At 52.6% G+C, this 17,792-nt stretch overlaps 1 protein-coding gene across 6 annotated transcripts; it reads right to left on the bottom strand.

The window, feature by feature from the left end:
* Nucleotides 1-6,033: 6,033 nt before the first annotated feature.
* Nucleotides 6,034-16,683, bottom strand: CD40 (CD40 molecule). Of its 6 annotated transcripts, none has more exons than XM_069495649.1 (9): nt 16,603-16,683; nt 13,529-13,607; nt 13,071-13,196; nt 12,657-12,803; nt 12,216-12,309; nt 8,867-8,928; nt 7,393-7,494; nt 7,287-7,315; nt 6,034-6,736 (listed from the first exon to the last, which is right to left on the bottom strand). In XM_069495649.1, exons 1-9 carry the CDS (start codon nt 16,651-16,653, stop codon nt 6,569-6,571), a joined length of 858 nt encoding a protein of 285 aa, XP_069351750.1. In that variant the 5' UTR covers nt 16,654-16,683; the 3' UTR covers nt 6,034-6,568. The 6 variants fall into 6 exon arrangements, with proteins under 6 accessions (XP_069351750.1, XP_069351749.1, XP_069351753.1 ...); XM_069495648.1 differs by having other exon boundaries at nt 7,405-7,494; XM_069495652.1 differs by having other exon boundaries at nt 6,034-6,721; nt 7,405-7,494.
* Nucleotides 16,684-17,792: the final 1,109 nt, after the last annotated feature.

The raw sequence follows: 17,792 nt of genomic DNA, 5'->3' as shown, positions 1-17,792 counted from the left end.
TACTCAGCTGCAAGGATAACCATACTCCCTCAAAGGATTATGGTCAGGATAATGTGGGAAAAAAAGTGCCTGGCACATAAATGGCATCTAGAATCATGATTACTATACCTCCATAACTCCCACTCCTCTGACTACCTGTGCACACGTACACACACACACACACACACACACACACGATCTGTCCTCACTCTGCATCTCTCCATAGCCTGCTTCGCCACTCTTTTCATGTCTGCATGATTCCTACCTGACCTCTCACTTCAGACCCCCAGGAGATTCCCAGAATGGTGCAGCCCGGAGCCCCCTGGGGCCACACTCAGGTTTTCCCCCCTCACTCCACCCCTACCTCCCTGGTTGTCAGAGCCCTCCCCCATCCTCTTCCTCACAGTCCCTCCTGCCCCAGCTTCCGTGCTCTCAGATGTCAGGAAACCAAGGCTAGAGCCTGGAGATCATTCGGGACAGGATGGCTCAGAAGAAGAATGGATGTCACAACGAGCAGCAGGAACAGAGACTCAAATAGGGAAATAAAGTCTGAACTGGAGGTTCTCAGTCCTGGCTGAATGTGAGAATCACCAGGGCAACTCTAAAAAAAAAAAAATACTGATGCCCAGGCTGAGCTCCAGCTCTGCCCTACTCCAGCTGTCTGATCTTAGATGCATGAGCCACTTCACTTCTCTGAGCCTCAGTTTTCCTCGGGAGATGACCAGTGTGCCCACCCACGGAGGGTAGCATCACGATTCTGGGCATCTTGTCTTTAGCACAGGGCCTGGCCGTTGGTGGCGCTTGGGAGCACAGGGGCTTCCTCCCAGGAGCCAGCTGGGTCCCCTCTGCTGTAGGCGGGCCTGCGGTTGCCTGCCAGCCCGCCCCACCCAGCCCGTTCCCTCCAGTGCTGAACCCTCCTGCTACTCTCCATATTAAACATTAGCCCCCTGCCTTGCTCAAGCCCCAGGCTCAGCTTTCATTCCCCCTGCCCCCAGTCCACATTAGCCCTTCCCGGGGGTCCTCCAATTAGATTCACACAGGATCCGTTTCTCCTCTCGACCCCCAGCTTCCCGGATGAGGAGGGGGGCAGGGAGAGGCGTCTCTGTCCCTGATTTTATCCCATCACTCTGGCCCTCATTAGTATTCCAAGGAGAGCCCTCTCCGCGGGCCCCAGGATTTGTTTGCCAGCCGGCCAGTTCCCTGTCTCCCCAGTTCAGAGTGAGTAATTCTGTCCCTCCCAGGCCCATTTAAGGGAGTGAATAATTAGTTACATTCAATTAGGCCTCTCGCTGCTACTGTGTCTCCTGCCTGCCTCACTTGGGGGGACAGGCACACTAATGAGACGGCACATGTCTGATGCAGAGCGGGTGTTAAACACCGCCGACCCCCGCCGTCCGCAGGGGGCAGAGAGTGGGAGGGACTGAGGGGGGCAGAGAGGGCCGGGAAGAGTGGGGTGTGGAGGGGGGAGAAGACAGGAGACACCAAGTGGGGGGACCCTGGGGATGAAGGCAGGGGAGGATGGGAGGGTGAAAGAGGTGCAGAGAAAACGGGAGGTGGGAGAGGAGACATGGAGAGAGAGGGAGAGAGGGCAGAGGAGGCAGCAGAGGGAGACTTACCAGGAAAAGGAAAGAGAGAACCTGCCTAACGGTCCCCCACTATGGGCGTCTTCTCGTGAAGCGGGGTCCCACCCTCCGGTGGAATCCTATGCACCAATCAAAAAGCATGTTGTCGATCTCTGTTTATTGGCATGGAGAGACGTCTGCTGTGCACTGCAAAGCAAACAAGGCTGCTTGCAAAACAGTGCATATAATAATAGCCTAAGTTTAAAAAATATCTTTGGCACAGAAAACAAGCCTGGAAGGACCCGTACCTTGTGGTTGGCAGGGTGTGGGAGCCTTACAGGTGGTCTTATTTCCCCGTTCCTGTTTATTGCTTGGATGGGGGGGCGACGCACCAGGATTTTCATAATGAGCCAGAACGGTGAGATTTGTTCGAAAGAGAACAAGGTGAGATGGAAGGGCTGGAGATGGGAAAGGAGGTGGTTGGGGTGTAGGCAGATGCTGCAGAGGGTGGGAAAGGAGGTGGCTGGGGTGCAGGCAGACGCTGCAGGGGGTGACAGGGAGCCCTGGAGTGAGGAGGAGGGAGGGGACTAGCTGGGTAGCAAAGCCCAGCAGGATGAACCAGGCGGCAGGGAGCCCCAGGGACAGGGAGGGACATAGGAATGGAGGTGCTCCTCCACCCCCGCCCAGCAGCCCCTCTGTCTGGGCCAAGGCTGCTCACTGACCTTGCTGGGCCCCTTGATGGTGCTGCTCATCCCAGGGGAGCCCCCCTCAAGAGCTTCCCCCATCCCCCAGACTCCAGGACCACAGCAAGGGTATTTTTTTTTTCTTTTTTCTGTTAATACAAATTAAAACGGCATCTCCCCAACCCTGCAGGTGAGTTTGTAATTTTCTGTGCCAGAATCACTCTAGGGGGAAGAAATCCTTGGGAGCAGAGTCTTTAATAACTTCTGCTGCCCAAGGAATCGACTGCAGGGTCTGAAGGCTTAATGGGGTGGGGTGTCCATACCTGTGGCGGGGGCTGCAGGACTGGGGTGTGGGGGCTGTTCATAGAATTAGGAGGAGGGTTGACCCAGCTCTGCCTATCCCAGGGCAAATCCCTCAGTCCTAGAGCTTCAGTGCCTTGGGCCCTGGTCACCTGGGTTGCATGGGGTAGCACCTAAGACCCCAAGGGCACACTCCAGCCTCCTGGCTGGGTGTGGCGGGAGACAACCTGCCTAGGATGTGTTGCCTGAGCCAGCTCTGTACCCTCCCAGGGCCTCAGTTTCCCCTTACATAAAGCAAAAGATAAGACACGATGAAGTTTTCAGTCTTTTAAGCCCAACTCTCTGTGACATGCTTTCTTGGGCTCTCACTGAGTTACTTATTTTTGGAATTGGTACCATTGAGACATTGAGAGATTTCACATAAAAACTGAGATTCCCAGCAATATACAATCCTCATTCCTACTGGGCAGCCACTGGGAGGCGCTGATGGACGCTGCCCCCCCACAGACGGGCAGAGCCTCTCCACTTTGCCATAGTTAGTGTCTCCCACCCTAACCTGCCTCGCCTCCCTCGCCCTATGGGCATGAGTTTACATCCCCCCCCCCATCCTGCACCAATGCCCATTTTCCTATTTACTAAATGGGTAAAAATCACAGGTTTTTTGAGTCAACCTAGTTAGGTCCAAATACCAGCTGTAACTCTTGAGACCTCAGCGAGTCATTTGACTTTTGAGCCTCATCTGTGAAATGGGTGTTATAAAAGACCACGCCGTACGTGGGACTGTGCGGACTAAGACAACGCATGTGAAGGTCTTAGCGCTGTGCCAGGCACACAGCGCGCACTCGGCGGGAGCTCTTAGCAGAGTCACTGCGCACAACCCCGGCTCGCGGGGAGGCGCACAGCAGGAACACAGTCGAGGTTTGTTACACGAAGTAATGAATGGAGAGGACGAGAACTGGGGAACGGATGAAGTTGCAGAGTCCAGGCTGCGGGAGGCCCGGGCTCAGGGGCCAGAGGAGGAGAAGCCTCATCTTCAAAGTCTGGCAAAGCCAACTTCACTCGGGAAGTCCCAGCCGCCGCCGGGGTCTCCGGACGTTGCCTTGGCGCCACCTTCCGGCTGATGCGGGCCTCACAGCCACCCCTCCACCCACGCGCCAGGGAGGACCCTACACCCTGAAAAGGTGGGTCCTGTTCACTATTTTCCGAACTTGCGTAGGAACCCAACCCTTCATCACACATCCAGGGACAAAAGCCCGGAGCCAGAGAGGAACTTTCCTGAGGCCACACGGAAAGCTCCTGGCGGAGCTCCCATCAGGACCAGAACTAGCGAGAGCTGCCAGGATTAACCACCTCTTCCGTTTGCCAGGGACGCTCAGAAATACAAAATTGCACATTCTTGTGCAGGGGCCCTGCTGATTCTCGGGGAGAACGTCTTCTCCCAGAAGCAGACCAGGAGGTGAGGAATAGATGAAGGTAGTTTATTTGGGAACCCAGGTTTATAATCGAGGAAGCAGCAGTGATGAAGTAGGAAGAGAGACAGGGAAGGGACGGAAGCCGAGGCAGAGTGCCCACCGTGGGCATCTATCTGGGGCTCAGTCCCGCTGGGAGCCTAGGAGGCAGTGTGGATCACACCTCAGATCTGTCCGTCCGGAGGGCAAGGAAGCTGGGCTATTTATCCTCCCACTTTCAACCCTGGTTAGTTGAGAGTACTCCCTGCAGCTCACCTGGCCTACATCCACACCATGCATGTTTTCGAGACCTGGGGGAGCCCTGAGGGCACCCATTCCCGCCCCCCCCCACCCCGGGCCTGCAATAGGAAACCAGCTGCTTACATAGACTGCCAAGGGCAGTCAGTGGTTCTCAAAGTGTGATCCCCGGACCAGCAGCGGGAGCACCACTTTGGAAACTCATTAGAAATGCAAATTCTTTTTTATCTGTATATATTCCTGGGGTACAAGTGCAATTTTGTTGCACTGATGTATTGCATAGTAATACAAATTCTTGAGCTCCATCCCAGACCTACTGAATCAGAAATGCGGGGGCTGGGGCCTAGCAACCTCTGACAACCTCACAAGGTGGTTCTGACACACACTCAAAGTTTGAGAACCTCTGACCTGGGAGAGACAATGGAATCTGCTACAGGTATTGTCACCATTTGCCAGATAAGGAAACAGAAGCAAAGGGGTGAAAGTGACTCCCCCAAGGTCATGCAAATAATAGGTGGCAGACATGGATCTTTTGTCTCGTTCCACCAGACCACGGCACAGAAGTAAGCAGCACTAGCATTTGGGCTCTATGTAGGGGGTGAGAATTAGGTCCCAAAGCTTCCCTCTCCCCCACCAGCACTTTGCTCGGCTTTCTAAACCAAAGGCCTCCACCTGGTGCATCCAAATGGTCCTTGAAGCTCCTCTGGGAAGTCTGCCAAGCCAGGTGCCCCTCTCTTGGCTCCCAGCTGCCCCCACAGCCTCCTTCAGGACAAGCCCTCTCCACCCCCACCCTCTAGCCAGCAGGATGCATTAGGGGAATCCAAAGCAGCTTCTTTCCTGGGAAAGGTTGAGACCCCTGGGCTAAATCTCAGCACGGGTCTTTGAGTCCTTGTGCCGGGGCTTTGCCTGGCACCTTGCATTGCTCTTCCTTCTCCTCCGTGTCCTCCAACCTCCCTCCCCTCCCCTCCCCTCTGCTCCCACTCCATCTGCTGCTCCTCCTGGCTAGGCTCCCCCTCAGTTGGCACAGCAGGAAAAGAGAACAGGATGGTTTATTTTTATCCTGAGATACTGCTGGGGGAAGGGGGTACCATCTGACCGAGAAGCAGTGGCTCCTGTAGCAGTGGAGAGGTCAGAAGGCGGTGGGAGACCCAGGATCTCCCTGGGAAGGAGCTACAGATGTCGGTTCCAGACAGCAGGCAGACCTGGGAGAAGCTCAGGATCAAGAGTGGGGAGCTCTGTGCATGGCACCACTGGGTACCACTGTGTGACCACAGGCAGGTCACTTCCCCTCTCTGGGCCTCAGCTTCCCCTTCTGTGAAAAGGGGAGGGATGCAGCCTGCCTGCCCCAGAAGGCTGTTTTGGGGAACTTGAATCAAATGGAGAGAACACTTTGCAAACTTGATGCCAAATGTTAGCACACGTGGAAACCACCCTGGAGGAGCATCAGCCTGGGGACACTCTTATTTGTCCTTAGAAAGTGCCCTAATTCTGGGAGCCTGACAGCAAGTTAAACAGCTCGTGTCACCCAGCATGTCCACTCTCGTTTTTCTTTTTATATGTTTGATGATTTTTTAATTACATAAGCATTATGTGAATTCACTCTCCTTTTAGAAAAAAAAATGAAGCATTATGGGAAACCCAAATCTCCCTTTAACCAACCTTCTCCCAGACCCTTCTTCCCCACCCCAGACGTCACCACCCTGAGTTGTGGGTTTTCTGCGTATCCTTCCAGAACCTTTGTTATATATAGGATGTATATTATATTTATACATATATCCATAGATAACATATCATACATCAAAGTGTAGTACTTTACCAAAATGTCCCATACCCATCATTCTGCAACATGTTCTTATTTTCTCACTTGACAGTGTTTTGGAGATCCTGCTGTATAAATATATTACAATTTGATTTAGCCAATCCCCTGCTGGTGGAGCGTTAAGTGGCTTCCAGTCGTACACTATCACAAACAATGCTGCAATGGAACCTCCATGTATGTCTCCCTGGGCACAGGGAAGCCACCAAGACACATCTCTGGACACCGATCTGCTGGGTTGGAGGGTGCGGTGGCCATTACTGTATCACCCCTGCCACCACCACCTAAGCTTTGCCTCCATCTTTGAAAACAAGTTGGAGACTGGCTGGGCTCCAGGGCTGGGATGGGAGGTTCTCCAAGGTGACCTGTTTCTGTGTCCGGTGCTAGGGCTTCTGTCTCGACCGCAGGGGTGCAGGCAGAGGGGTCCGTGCCCGGCCAGTGCTGGCCCCTCGCTCTCACACCACGGCAGCCGCAGGCTCTCTGGCAGGTGCCCACGCTGCCACGCTCCGGGGCACGCACAGCTCACTGTCTCTCCTGCACTGAGATTCGGCTTTCTTTGCCATCCTCCTGAGTGACTGGCTGGCACCCGTGCAGGGTTTCTTGCACTGGAGCGGCAGGGTTGGCGCCAGGAGGATCGTCTATATAAAATGTCTCCTGAGGATCCTGCAACACAGCCTCGGGGTGAAGGGCCTGGGGAGCCAAGGTGTGAGGTTACCCCGACAGCAGGGGCAGCTGCGCCTCGGGGGAGTCCCTGGCTGGAAAGCGGAAACCCGCCCAAGCCCTTTCCCCGTCCCCACACGCTGGATCAGCGTAGATTCCTTGGGTGCCTCCTGCCCCCTGCTGGCCACACCAAGGGTGACAAGGAGTTTCCAGAGCGAGAGCCAGGGGGTTCTGGGAGCTGCTCCTCTTGCTATCACCCGGCTGACCCAGCACCAGCACCCAAAGACATGGCTCCCCACGTGCTCAGTGCCAGGAGGTATGAAGAATACCCAGGGTTAGACTTTGCCAGTGGTGCCAGGTCAGGTCGGTGGGGAGGTGACAAAGCCTGGCACTGAGGGAGTGGACAGAAAGAGCCAAGGCCGGAGCATGGGGGCATGGGAATGAGAGTAGCCAGTCCTACTGCCACCCCAGTGGCCACAGGGACAGACCCAGAATCTGTTTTCCTGCCCCGTAGGCAGCAATGTGTCAATCTTTCTTCCCAGTTTGCCAAAGCTCTGTCCCAGTTCCCGGGGTGACCTACCTTAACCTTTGGCTTCTTGACCACCTTTCCTAGAGAAAGAAAGGATGGAAGATTGGGGAGGCCAGACCAGGAAACAGGTCCCCCCGCCTCCTTAGTACCTCCCCACCTGGGGACTCACTGATGTAGACAGACACCAAGAGGACGATGGCACACAGGATCCCCAGCGTGATGGGGATCAACACCCAGGCTCTCGGCCGTTCCCAGTGACCTGGAGAAATCGAGACTTCAGCATGACACCCCCCCAGCCCGCCCCTGTGCCCAACGCTGCCATGCCTCGCCAGACTGTAAAATCCAATGTGCAAGCTCATCGACATCGGGGTCGCCCGTGGGGAAATGTGGCTGGCAGATGTCTCTGCCTTTTTTTTTAATGTTTTGAAATATTTGCCAACATTTTAAAATTGGGAGATTCCATATGAAAAAATCTGGATATCTTGTTTCTCTTACAAATTGGGAAGCTTGAGCCCCAGTGGGCAGCCTCCCCACCTGGCCATCGCGCTGAGTGGCAGTAGCTGTCTCTGCCTGCACGCCACACTCCCCACCACTCCCTACTCATCTCTGTACTGCTGCTTTTCTTACAGAAGAGCAGAGGGGAAAAGCAAAGCATCTTGTACCTAAGTCTCTATTCTAAGTGAGTAAATGAAAAAAAGACCAAGAGGCAGACAGGAACAGGGTGAGGCAAGGGATGCAATTGCTTCAGGACAAAATTTAAGGGGACATCAAAAAACTCCGTAATCAAGATAAATGCTATTTTAATGCCATATTTTGAAAATCAGCAGGAAGACACCAACTCAGCAAACTACAGCCCGTAGGCCAGCCGCCTGCTTTTCAAATAAAGTTTTATTGGAACCAGGGCCAGGATGAGGGTGAGGCAAGTGAGACGGGGTTGTGCAAATGCTGGGTTGGACTCTGTTCTTTATTTAAAATTTTACTTTTTTGTTCATCGTAGATTTTTTGCATTAATTTTGATTTTTAAAAATATTGCATCCAAATGTTATTTATCTTGATCACTACATTTTTATGGCACCCCCATGCATATTGTGACTGGGGCAAGTGTCTAGCTCACCTCACTCTAGTCCCAGCCCTGCCAAGGGGAAAGGAAATTTTAAGGAAAATCAAAGAGAATGTATTTCTCTTACCCCTGACCTTTTTCACTCATTAGCATGACCTCCCTAGTCCCTGCAGTTATCTGAGTTCGTGACCTGTGCTGTAGGCCAACCTTCTCATTCTAAAATCTAAACTGAAGCTGAGAGGGGACAAAATCACCCGTGCTAGTACCTGAAGTGCGGGGTGGCAGAATAGCATTTATGGAGTGCCTCCAAAGTGCAAGAACCCATGCCAGGCACTTACACCAACCTCTTAAGGGAGGTGCTATTATCCCATTTCACAGATAAAGAAACTGAGGCTCAAAGAAGGAAAGTAACTTGCCCAGGCCCCCAAGATAAATGGCAGAGCTAGGATGCCTCCCCTTCTCATTTCACCTCCCCTCCCCTTTTCCCACTCGGTGTTTCTATGTGCCTCAGTCTTCCCCTTGAGTTCCCACCTCCCAAGACTGCTGCCAGGGCCCATCGTCCAGGACTCACCACAAACAGTATCAGCCTTGTCAGTTCCTGCCTGTAGCTCTATCAGGTTCTGGGTCTCACACCTACGCACAGACACATGTGCACACACACACACACACACACAGAAAGAGATATTAAGTTTCCCCAACCATAAGATTTGCAACCCTGGAGGGAGACAGTCTACAATCAGCAAGTCCAGGTTCACTGGGCATGCATTATGTACAACGTCCTATGCTGGTTACTATAGGAATGACACAGACCCTATTCTTATGGAATTCATAAGTGCAGAGAAAAGATTATTGCACATCTTGAAGAAGTATTAATAATAAATAAGAGAGTCTATAATGAGTGCCAAGCTTTGTGATATAGGCTAAAGTGAAACGGGAAGTGTCCATTGGAGACAGGGACCGTAATGGCTGGGATGGTGAGATGATAAGTTTGGCTGAAGACAGGGTTTCTCAACCTTGGCACCAGAGACATTGGCTGGATCATTCTTTGTTGTGGATGTTTAGCAGCACCCCTGGCCTCTACCCACCAGATGCCAGTAGCATCCCCCTCCCCAGCTGCAACAACCAAAATGTGTCAGACGTTGCCAAATGTTCCACAGGGAGAAAAACTGGCCCAGATTAAGAACCTCTGGTTTAAGGATCTTCCAGAAAGACTGCCCTGTGGAAGTAGGATCTGAGTGAGCCCTGAGGAATGGTGAATTTGGAGCAACAGTGCATTCTAGCTAAGCAGGACAACACGATGTGAGGGACACCGGGCAGGTGGCATGCAGGACGGTGTTGGGGAACTACGGAAGACTGAGTCTTTAGAACCACGTTGCTGGTAACCAGGCACGGAGGCCTTGACTGGATGCAGCTGGCAGGTCTCATCCACAACCAACCCGATGACTTAACCAGTTAGGGCATTCAGCCCGCCAGAGAGCCCAGAGGAGAAACAAAAGCAAGGAGGCTGAGCAGGCCAGACATGAAATGCTGAAGACCTGGTCCAGGTGACCCCAGGAGGAGTGGGGAGGAATTGACAGAGAAGGATGTTGCTCAGGAAAAACCATCTAAGGTGGGGGAAAGAAAGAGAAGCTTCAGAGAAAGCACACTTTAGTTTTACATAAGAAAAGCGTTCAAGAGTTTACCACACGGTCACTCCCATTTTCCAGATGAGAACACCGAGGCTCAGAGAGGTGAGGGTCACACATTTACTGAGCTGCAGTCGGATTAGAAGCCAGTGTGCTGATTATACTCTGTGCCTCCATTTATCAGTCAACATCTATCAGTAAAAATGTATTAGGCAGGCAAGTGCAGTGACTCATGCCTGTAATCCCAGGACTTTGGGAGGCCAAGGCAAGGCAGGAGGATTGCTTGAGGCCAAGAGTTCCAGACCAGCCTGCGCAACATAGCAAGACTCTATCTTTACAAAAATGTTTTTAAATTAGTCAGGTGTGCTGGTATGTGCATTTAGTCCTAGCTACTTGAGAGGCTGAGGTGGGAGGATCGCTTAGCCCAGGAGTTCAAGGTTGCAATGAGCTATGATCAGGCCACTGCACTCCAGCCTGGGTGACAGAGCAAGACCCTGTATCTTGAAAAAAAAAAAAAAAAAAAAAAAAATTGGTCAGGCATGGTGGCACACACCTGTAATCCTAGCATTCTGGGAGGCTGAGATGGGAGGATTGCTTGAGCTCAGGAATTTGAGACCGGTCTGAGCAAGAATGAGACCCTTGTCTCTACTAAAATTAGAAAAATTAGACGGGCTTCATGGCAGACACCTGTAGTCCCAGCTACTCGGGAGTTTGAGGCAGGAGGATCACTTGAGCCCAGGAGTCTGTGGTTGCAGTGAGCTATGATGATGCCACTGCGCTCTACCTGGGGTGACAGAGTGAGCCTCTGTCTCAAAAAAAAAAAAAAAAAAATTGATTGAGCACCTGCAATGCATCAGGCACTGTTTTAGGCAAAGGGGATGTATCAATGGGGGGGGGGGGGAGGCCAAGTCTCTACATTTAAGGAGTTTGCAATCTACCAGGGAAAGGCAGACAGTTAACAAATAAAGTGTATATGGTATGCCAGTATTTATGTAAAAAGTAAAAGGAATGAGAATATGTGTGTTTGTGGGCATGCATTTATTTTCTTATTTGCATGTGTGTACTATAGAATCTCTGGAAGGATATGCAAGGAACAGTGGCTCCCTCCAGGGTGGAGAACTGGGAGCTGAGGGGCAGGGCTAAAAGGGAGACATCACTGTGGGCCCTTTCATGTTTTCTGGCCCATGTACCTGTGTTTCCCAGTTTTAAAAATCAAATGCAAAAAATTAATGGGCCATGTGTTTAAGGTACTCTAGGCAGAAGGGTCTGATGCAGGAAAATGAACAGTGTGTCCAGGGGACTGCAGGTAGCAGGATGCACTGCCATGCAGGGAGGAGATCAGGAAATGCAGCTGGAAGGTCGAATGCCATGCTAAGGAGTCTGGGTTTTTTTCATCCTGAAGGCAACAGAGAGCCATGAAGCATTTCAAACAGGGAGTGTCGTGATCCGAAAGGAAATGTAGAACACTCACTTTGGCAAGGGGATGGAGAACCAGCTGAAGGGAGGAGGCTAGAGGCAGAGAGGCCGGTGAGGAGGCGAGGGCATCACCCAGACCATAATGACGGGGCCCGGACAAAAGTGATGACAGTGTAGACAGTGAGGAGACGACCCCCAAACTTAGAAGGCCAGATGGACAGGACCTGGTGACTGGTTTGGATTAGAGGGGAGGAAGGGAGGCCCAGGGGTGAGTGCCCAAAGCCACAGTGGTGCCTTTCACCCATGGTGAGGGGAGTAGGTGGGTGTGCCCCCCTGGGATGCACAGAGCTTGAGGTGCTGGCGAGCCGCTGGGTGGAGGGGAACACTCAGCAGTTGGATATGACAGTCTGGGACCCAGGAGGCAGATCTAGATGGGAGACGCTGATTGGGAGCCATGGGAGAGAGATGGGAGTGGAAGCCATGGGTGTGGGTGAGACGGCACGAGAGGCTGGCAAAGGCATTAGACAGGAGAGTCCAGAACAAAGCCCTAGAAAACCAGATAAGGAACAGGAAAGAGGAGGAAGACCAAGGAGGAGCAGAAGGAGAATGAAGAGGAGTGTCCCGACACCCCCAAGATGGGACAGCCTCATGAAGATTGAGAGCTCAGCAGTATCTATGACCACTAAGAGACAGCAGGCAAGAAAAATGCTGAAATGTGCCCATCTGGCCGATCACGAGGCCACTCTGTAGATGTTTCACAAGTGTACAAGTGTGTGTGGACCTGGGGGAGCAGAGACTGCCCCGTGAAGTGGCTGGACAGAGTAGAGGCAGGTCCATGCCACTGTTGGGGCAGGGAATACAAGGGATGAGTCCTTATACCTTGTCCAACGGCGACACTCTTCGAAAGCAGATGACACATTGGAGAAGAAGCCAACTGCACAGGGTTCGCAGACAGTGTCAGAAATGCCTGTACCTGGAGCGGGTGGGGAGGGGAATGTTGACCATCACAGTGGACACTTGTCTGGCTCTCGAGGGAGTCAGTGGACAAGCAGGAGAGGAAGAGCTCCTGCCCTGAGTCTTTCTGAGACGACTGCAGCCCTCAGGAGATTTCTCCCGATGCCCCCCAAAGGCAGATATACCCACGGCGGGCAGGGGCATGGACAAGGTCCCCTTTCCTACTCACTGTAGCAGGGATGCCATGCAGGCTGGAGTCTCACTTCCTCTGCCCCTGGGGCTAAGTGCCCCCTGCCCAGCCCCTCACCTTTGACCCTCGGCTCATCTGTCTTGTCTCTAGAGCTGATTCCTGGACAGGCCACTTACCGATCCGCTTGACGCCAAAGCCAGGGGAGCACGAGCTGTGCGGGGCGCAACTGTCGCAGGCCTCGCTGGTGCAGTGTAGGCCTTCTTCACAGGTGCAGGTGGTGTCTGTTTCCGAGGTGCCCTGCCTCTGCACCTGGAGCCCTAGATCTGAGCAGAGACAGGCCAGAAGGATGCGAACTCCATGCTGGGCCACACTCAGAGCCCCGCTCCCCACCCTCCCTGCTTTTTCCCTTAGGCCCTCTTCCAAGTAGAGATGGCAGTCAAATAATTAATATCTAACGGCCAGTACAACCCAGACTCCAACCAATCAGAGCAGACCCTGGCTACACACAATCAGAATGGCTGCACTGTCAGCAACATCGGCTGGAATATGAGCCTGGCTCCCCAGTGTCCCCTTCCCAGCAGCCCACGCACTGTGGTCGCAGTGTTTGTGCTGGTAGCAGTATTTCTCTCTGTTCCAGGTGTCTAGGAATTCGCCGTTACCGCAAGGCCGGCATTTTGTGTCGATGACATCTGTGCACTCATCCACCAGTTTCTCTCCTGGAAAACATCCGGAAATGAGGCAGCTCTGGCTAATTCAATGAGCCAGACACGTATCACAAAATGATCAGGCCAGGCCTTAGAGTGGGGGATTCAAAGATGAAAAGTCTCGGACCCTTCACAGTATGGTGGGAAAGATGGAAGAGACAGGAACCCTAATCTAGGGTAGACAGAGGGTTACCTGGTAGAGAGGGAACCCAGAACATTCTGACAGCAAGGCAGGGATGGGAAACGAGTCATTTGAGACTCGAGTTTACAGGTAATACATGGGTCTGCATCTGCTGGGAAACCAAGAGGGATCCCACTGCGGGGCTAGAGGGCTGGCATCTCACCTGGCCGGCACAAAGAACAGCACTGACTGTTTAGTAGGTACTTTTGTCCTCTGCATTCAGTGTGTAGTTCTGGGTGGACCTAAAAACAGAATTGTGCAATTTGAAGAGAGCTTGAAATCTCTGCTGTGGCCTCTTTGGCAGAAAAGTGAAAGTCGGCAAGGACAGAGGCTGCAACTGAAGTGGAAGTCCAAAGCAGAAAACGGAGCCTGCATCTGACTTGGTGTTTGTTTTTAACTAAACTGCCAACTGAGCTGATTACAAACACACCCAGAGAATCATTCTGGCGGTGGCGCTGGAACTCACAACATTCTCTCAACTGAACAGATCTGCCTTTTGGTTGGACTCCCGACTCTTCCTCTTCCCAAATTCCCAGCAGGACATGAGGACTCCAGTGCCTTCCCCGGCATCCTGAGGCTGGCTGGCTTCAGCTGCTCCCAGTCCTGCATGGGGCTATATTTAGCACTCGGCCTCTTCCTCCCATTCTTCGGCTCCTCTTCCTTCCCCGCTCCAAGCCCCATTTTCTCCCTCCAGCTCCTCATCGTCTGCTCATCCAGCCCCTCCCTCACACATTGCTAGGATTGTGAAGCTGGAAGGATCAACTCCCACTCTTTCATTTTCCAGATGGCAAGACTGACCGACCACCAGAGAGGCGAGTCACTTGCCCAGGGTCTCATGGTGACAAATTCCGAATGAGAACCCAAGTCCTTCTCTCCATCAACTTGTGTTTCACCTACACCACTTTTACTACATCTGGGTACCACCTATGCTATCAATTACTACTTGTTAATTTAAATACATTTATTTTCAATGTAAACCTTATTTCATTGCCATGAGAGAAGAACAGTGTAAGCTCTCAGAAATAAAAGGTAACCTTAAAAATAAATTCAAAGCAAACAAAGCAATGTTATTAAACCCCAGCTGGTTGCTTTGCTTGCTGAGGGCCGTCCACCCCAGGCCTGCTCTTGATTTTTGTTTTAAAAGGAGGATTAGCAAGACTGAGAGGCATTAACTGGAGTCTACCTCCAGAGACTTCCTCCTTGAAAAAAATGGGAAGGATTTTTAAAAGAACTGTAAAGTGAGTCTGCATTTAGTTCTCTATGCATGTTCTCCCTAAAATCATCCCACACTTTGAGAACAGCCAGGGAAAAGAGCACAGTTTTGAGAGTCAGACAGCTTTAGGCTCTAGTCTTGACTTTGTAACACTAGTTATGTTGCTTCTCTTAGCTTCAGTTTCCTCAACTCTAAAATGCGAGTACTAACACCTGTCCTGCAGGTTAGGTTGTGAAAATGGAAAAGAATATAAATATATGTATATGGCCTGGCACAGTGTCTGGAACATAGGAAATGCTCATTAAATGGCAGTTCTACTCATCATACACATGTAGCTGCTTGGATGCCCAGCACCCTGGCTCACTGGCTGGCGGTCCAGGATCCTACCCAACTGGTAGCTGTCACTCAACCTGAGTATCTGAACAAATTATTTACAGAACTGTGTCTTAACCTAAATGAGGAAGGAAGCAGAAAAGGCTACTGCCCCCACCAGCACATCACAAGGCACCATCCTGTGAACATGGACATTCCCATTGTGCTCCCAGATCATTGAAAGTCCTTGATACCGTCTTCAAACACGTGATAAGTACAGCTCCTCCTCTTAAAGTCTATCAGTCTCCCTCCCCAAAGCTCTGGTTCTTCTGCCACAAAGAGCTCAGGACTAGGGCTCAGAGACTCTCATCCTCTGAGAGGCAGGCTCAGGAATCTGGCAGATGTAGATTCATATCCAGGTCCCATCATTACCTAGCTATGAGACCCTTGGGAAGACAATTCCCCTTTTTGAGCCTCAGTTTGCACATCTGTATAATGGGGGAGTGGGGAGAAATCAGACCAAGAATGCGTGTAGTGTTTTGCTCAAAGTCTGACACATGGGTAGCCCTCAATAAGTAGCCCGTGCTACTGTTGTTGTCACAGCCCAGCCTCTACTGGTAGCCAAAATTGGGAGTTATGAGGGCAGACCCTATTCTTGAGAAGACCATACTTCATTCTACCTCCTCTGGCTCTTCCTCCAACCTCCCTCAAGGGCCGTCTTTGCCTCTCTCCAGCTCCACCTTCTCCCTGCCTACTTTCTTCCTAAAAGCCACTGCTTGGAGTGAAAATGAAAGCTCTGGGACCAAAGCAGCTTTCCCATTCCCTCTCTTCCCTAGCTGCCAACCCCCACGCCACGACTCATTCCTGCCCAGACCTCATGCCAGAATCTACAGCCCCTGAAAGTAGGGGGAGGCCAGAGGGGCTGGATCGAGAAGGCCAGGTACTTGGGGGATTCCCAGCCTCCAGAATGAGGAACTACAAAAATACATTTCAACAAAAATTGAGTCAAGTGTGGGCTTCTGAAAATCCCGGAGATACGCTTGGCTGAGCCTCAGCCCTCCCGTGCCTGGAGAAACCCCTGCTGGTCTCCATCCCTTTCTTGAACTCTTCTTCTCTCCCAGGGCCCCCATGTCATCTTAAATTCAGGGCACAACGACAGCCTTGGGGAATCCTCCAATGGGAAGGGGTTGTTAAAAGCTCCTTGCCTTCTCAAACCAGTACCTGGGACTCTGCTACCACCCCTTGTTCCCACAAGATGCCCTGGAAGAAGGCAGCCCCAGCTGGCAAGAAGATGATAATCACTCACAGAGGCTGGCATTTGTCCACAATGGGAAAGGGACAGGAAACGGGCCAGATCCACCCCTTCTCTTGGCCCGCCTCACACTCCCCGCTTCTCCCCAAATCTCTACAGGTCTCTGTGTGGGCAGCCTCTGAGGCTCCCTAAACCCAAATCCACCCACACCCCCTAGGCACGTGTGTGCCAGCCATGCCTTACCTAAGCGGCCTCTATGGGCTACCTGGGACCCCAACCAGGGAGAAGGGAGAGGCAGCCCACCTCATTTAGCCAGGAACCAGGGTACTTTGCCCAGCCTCCATCCACCCTTCTGTTCCCCCAAAACCAGCTAGGAAGGTCTCCTCCCCGAAGTCTTGCTTCTCTTTCCTTCTCATTCCCCACTCTCAAATCCTGTCGGGTCGGGGCAATAACAACTCACGGTGGTCAGCAAGCAGCCCCAGAGGACACACTGCAGACGCAGACGAACCATGGCGAGGTGAGACCCAGGCGGCAGGGGACTGGGCGCCCGGGCGGGGCCGCTAGTAACTCCCCTGTCCCAGCTCTGGCCGCGCCCAGGAAAGGGGCGGGGTCGTGGAGGACCAATCGCGGTCCGCCTGCGGGGGGGGCGGAGCCCCTTGCAAGTCACAGCAGGGATTTCCCCAGGACATTCCCAGGACTCTAATTCCCTCCGGGAGTTTAGGGACGGGCTTTGCTCAATAGGGGAGGAGGCGGGGTCCCAGAAGGAGCCCTTCCTCCTTGCCCCCAGCACTCACAAACGCCAAGCCGAGGCGGCCCAGGAGCCAGCCTGCTTCCAGGGGGGCGGAGGGAGGAGAAAGAGGTCCTCGTGGGTGCTGGGGAGGACGCTTTAGGGACCCCCCCCCCACCACGGTTCTCTCCCGCACCGCCCTACCCCCGCCTGCTCCGGGAATCCTGGCAGAACCGAAAGCGTTTCCACCGTGGACAGAGTGGTCTCAGGAAGTCCCCCCACCTCCACCACCCCAGAAAACGGGAAGGTCACGTTGGTTGCGGGGAGGCATTTCTAGGAAAAGGGGTTTCCAACTCAGAGTTTCACTCTCTTTCAAAGGAAATTCCCTCGTGTGGGCGCGGCGTCCCAGCTTCTCCATCCATCCATCCATGCACCCATGCGTCCCCACCGCGTCCCAGCTCCCACCCAGCGCCTGGAGACAGGAGTTCATTGAGTGGACCAGACTTCTGCGGAATCACAGGACCCCTCGAGAATGTGAGGAGCCTCGGGGCCCTGTCATCCTGCAGAGACACACATACCCTGTGCCTATATTTCCCCAGTTTCTGGCTGCCTCGAGCCGTTTTTTTTGTTTGTTTTGTTTTGGTTTTGTTTTTGTTTTTTTAATGAACGTATTTAAAATACCAAAGAATAAAATAAGTTTCAATTAAATAATCCTCCCAAATTGACCGGCATGATTAGAACATTAGTAAGCCCTGAGGGCTAAATTGACAGCTGTTAACGCTCATGATTTGGTTTTAACTGCCCCCCCCCCCCGCCCCCCTCCCGCCACTGGCACCGCTACCCCACCCGGCTGGTTGACGAGAGTTTATGGGGGTCCAGTAAGCCAGTCTGTTACCAGCTTTTGACAACGGTGCACTGTGTTT

Source organism: Eulemur rufifrons, chromosome 20 (assembly GCF_041146395.1).
Source record: "Eulemur rufifrons isolate Redbay chromosome 20, OSU_ERuf_1, whole genome shotgun sequence".
NCBI lineage: Eukaryota > Metazoa > Chordata > Mammalia > Primates > Lemuridae > Eulemur > Eulemur rufifrons.
Note: the sequence above shows the minus strand (reverse complement) of the source record. Positions and strands in the feature narration are given on the sequence as shown.

Coding starts and splice junctions, on each gene's coding strand:
- CD40 (XM_069495649.1), bottom strand. CDS start 16,653: ATGGTTCGTCTGCGTCTGCAGTGTGTCCTCTGGGGCTGCTTGCTGACC. Junction 13,197..13,528: donor CTGTTCTTTGTGCCGGCCAG/GTGAGATGCCAG, acceptor GATGTTTTCCAG/GAGAGAAACTGGTGGATGAG. Junction 8,929..12,215: donor GAGTGTCGCCGTTGGACAAG/GTATAAGGACTC, acceptor GTCTGTGCGTAG/GTGTGAGACCCAGAACCTGA.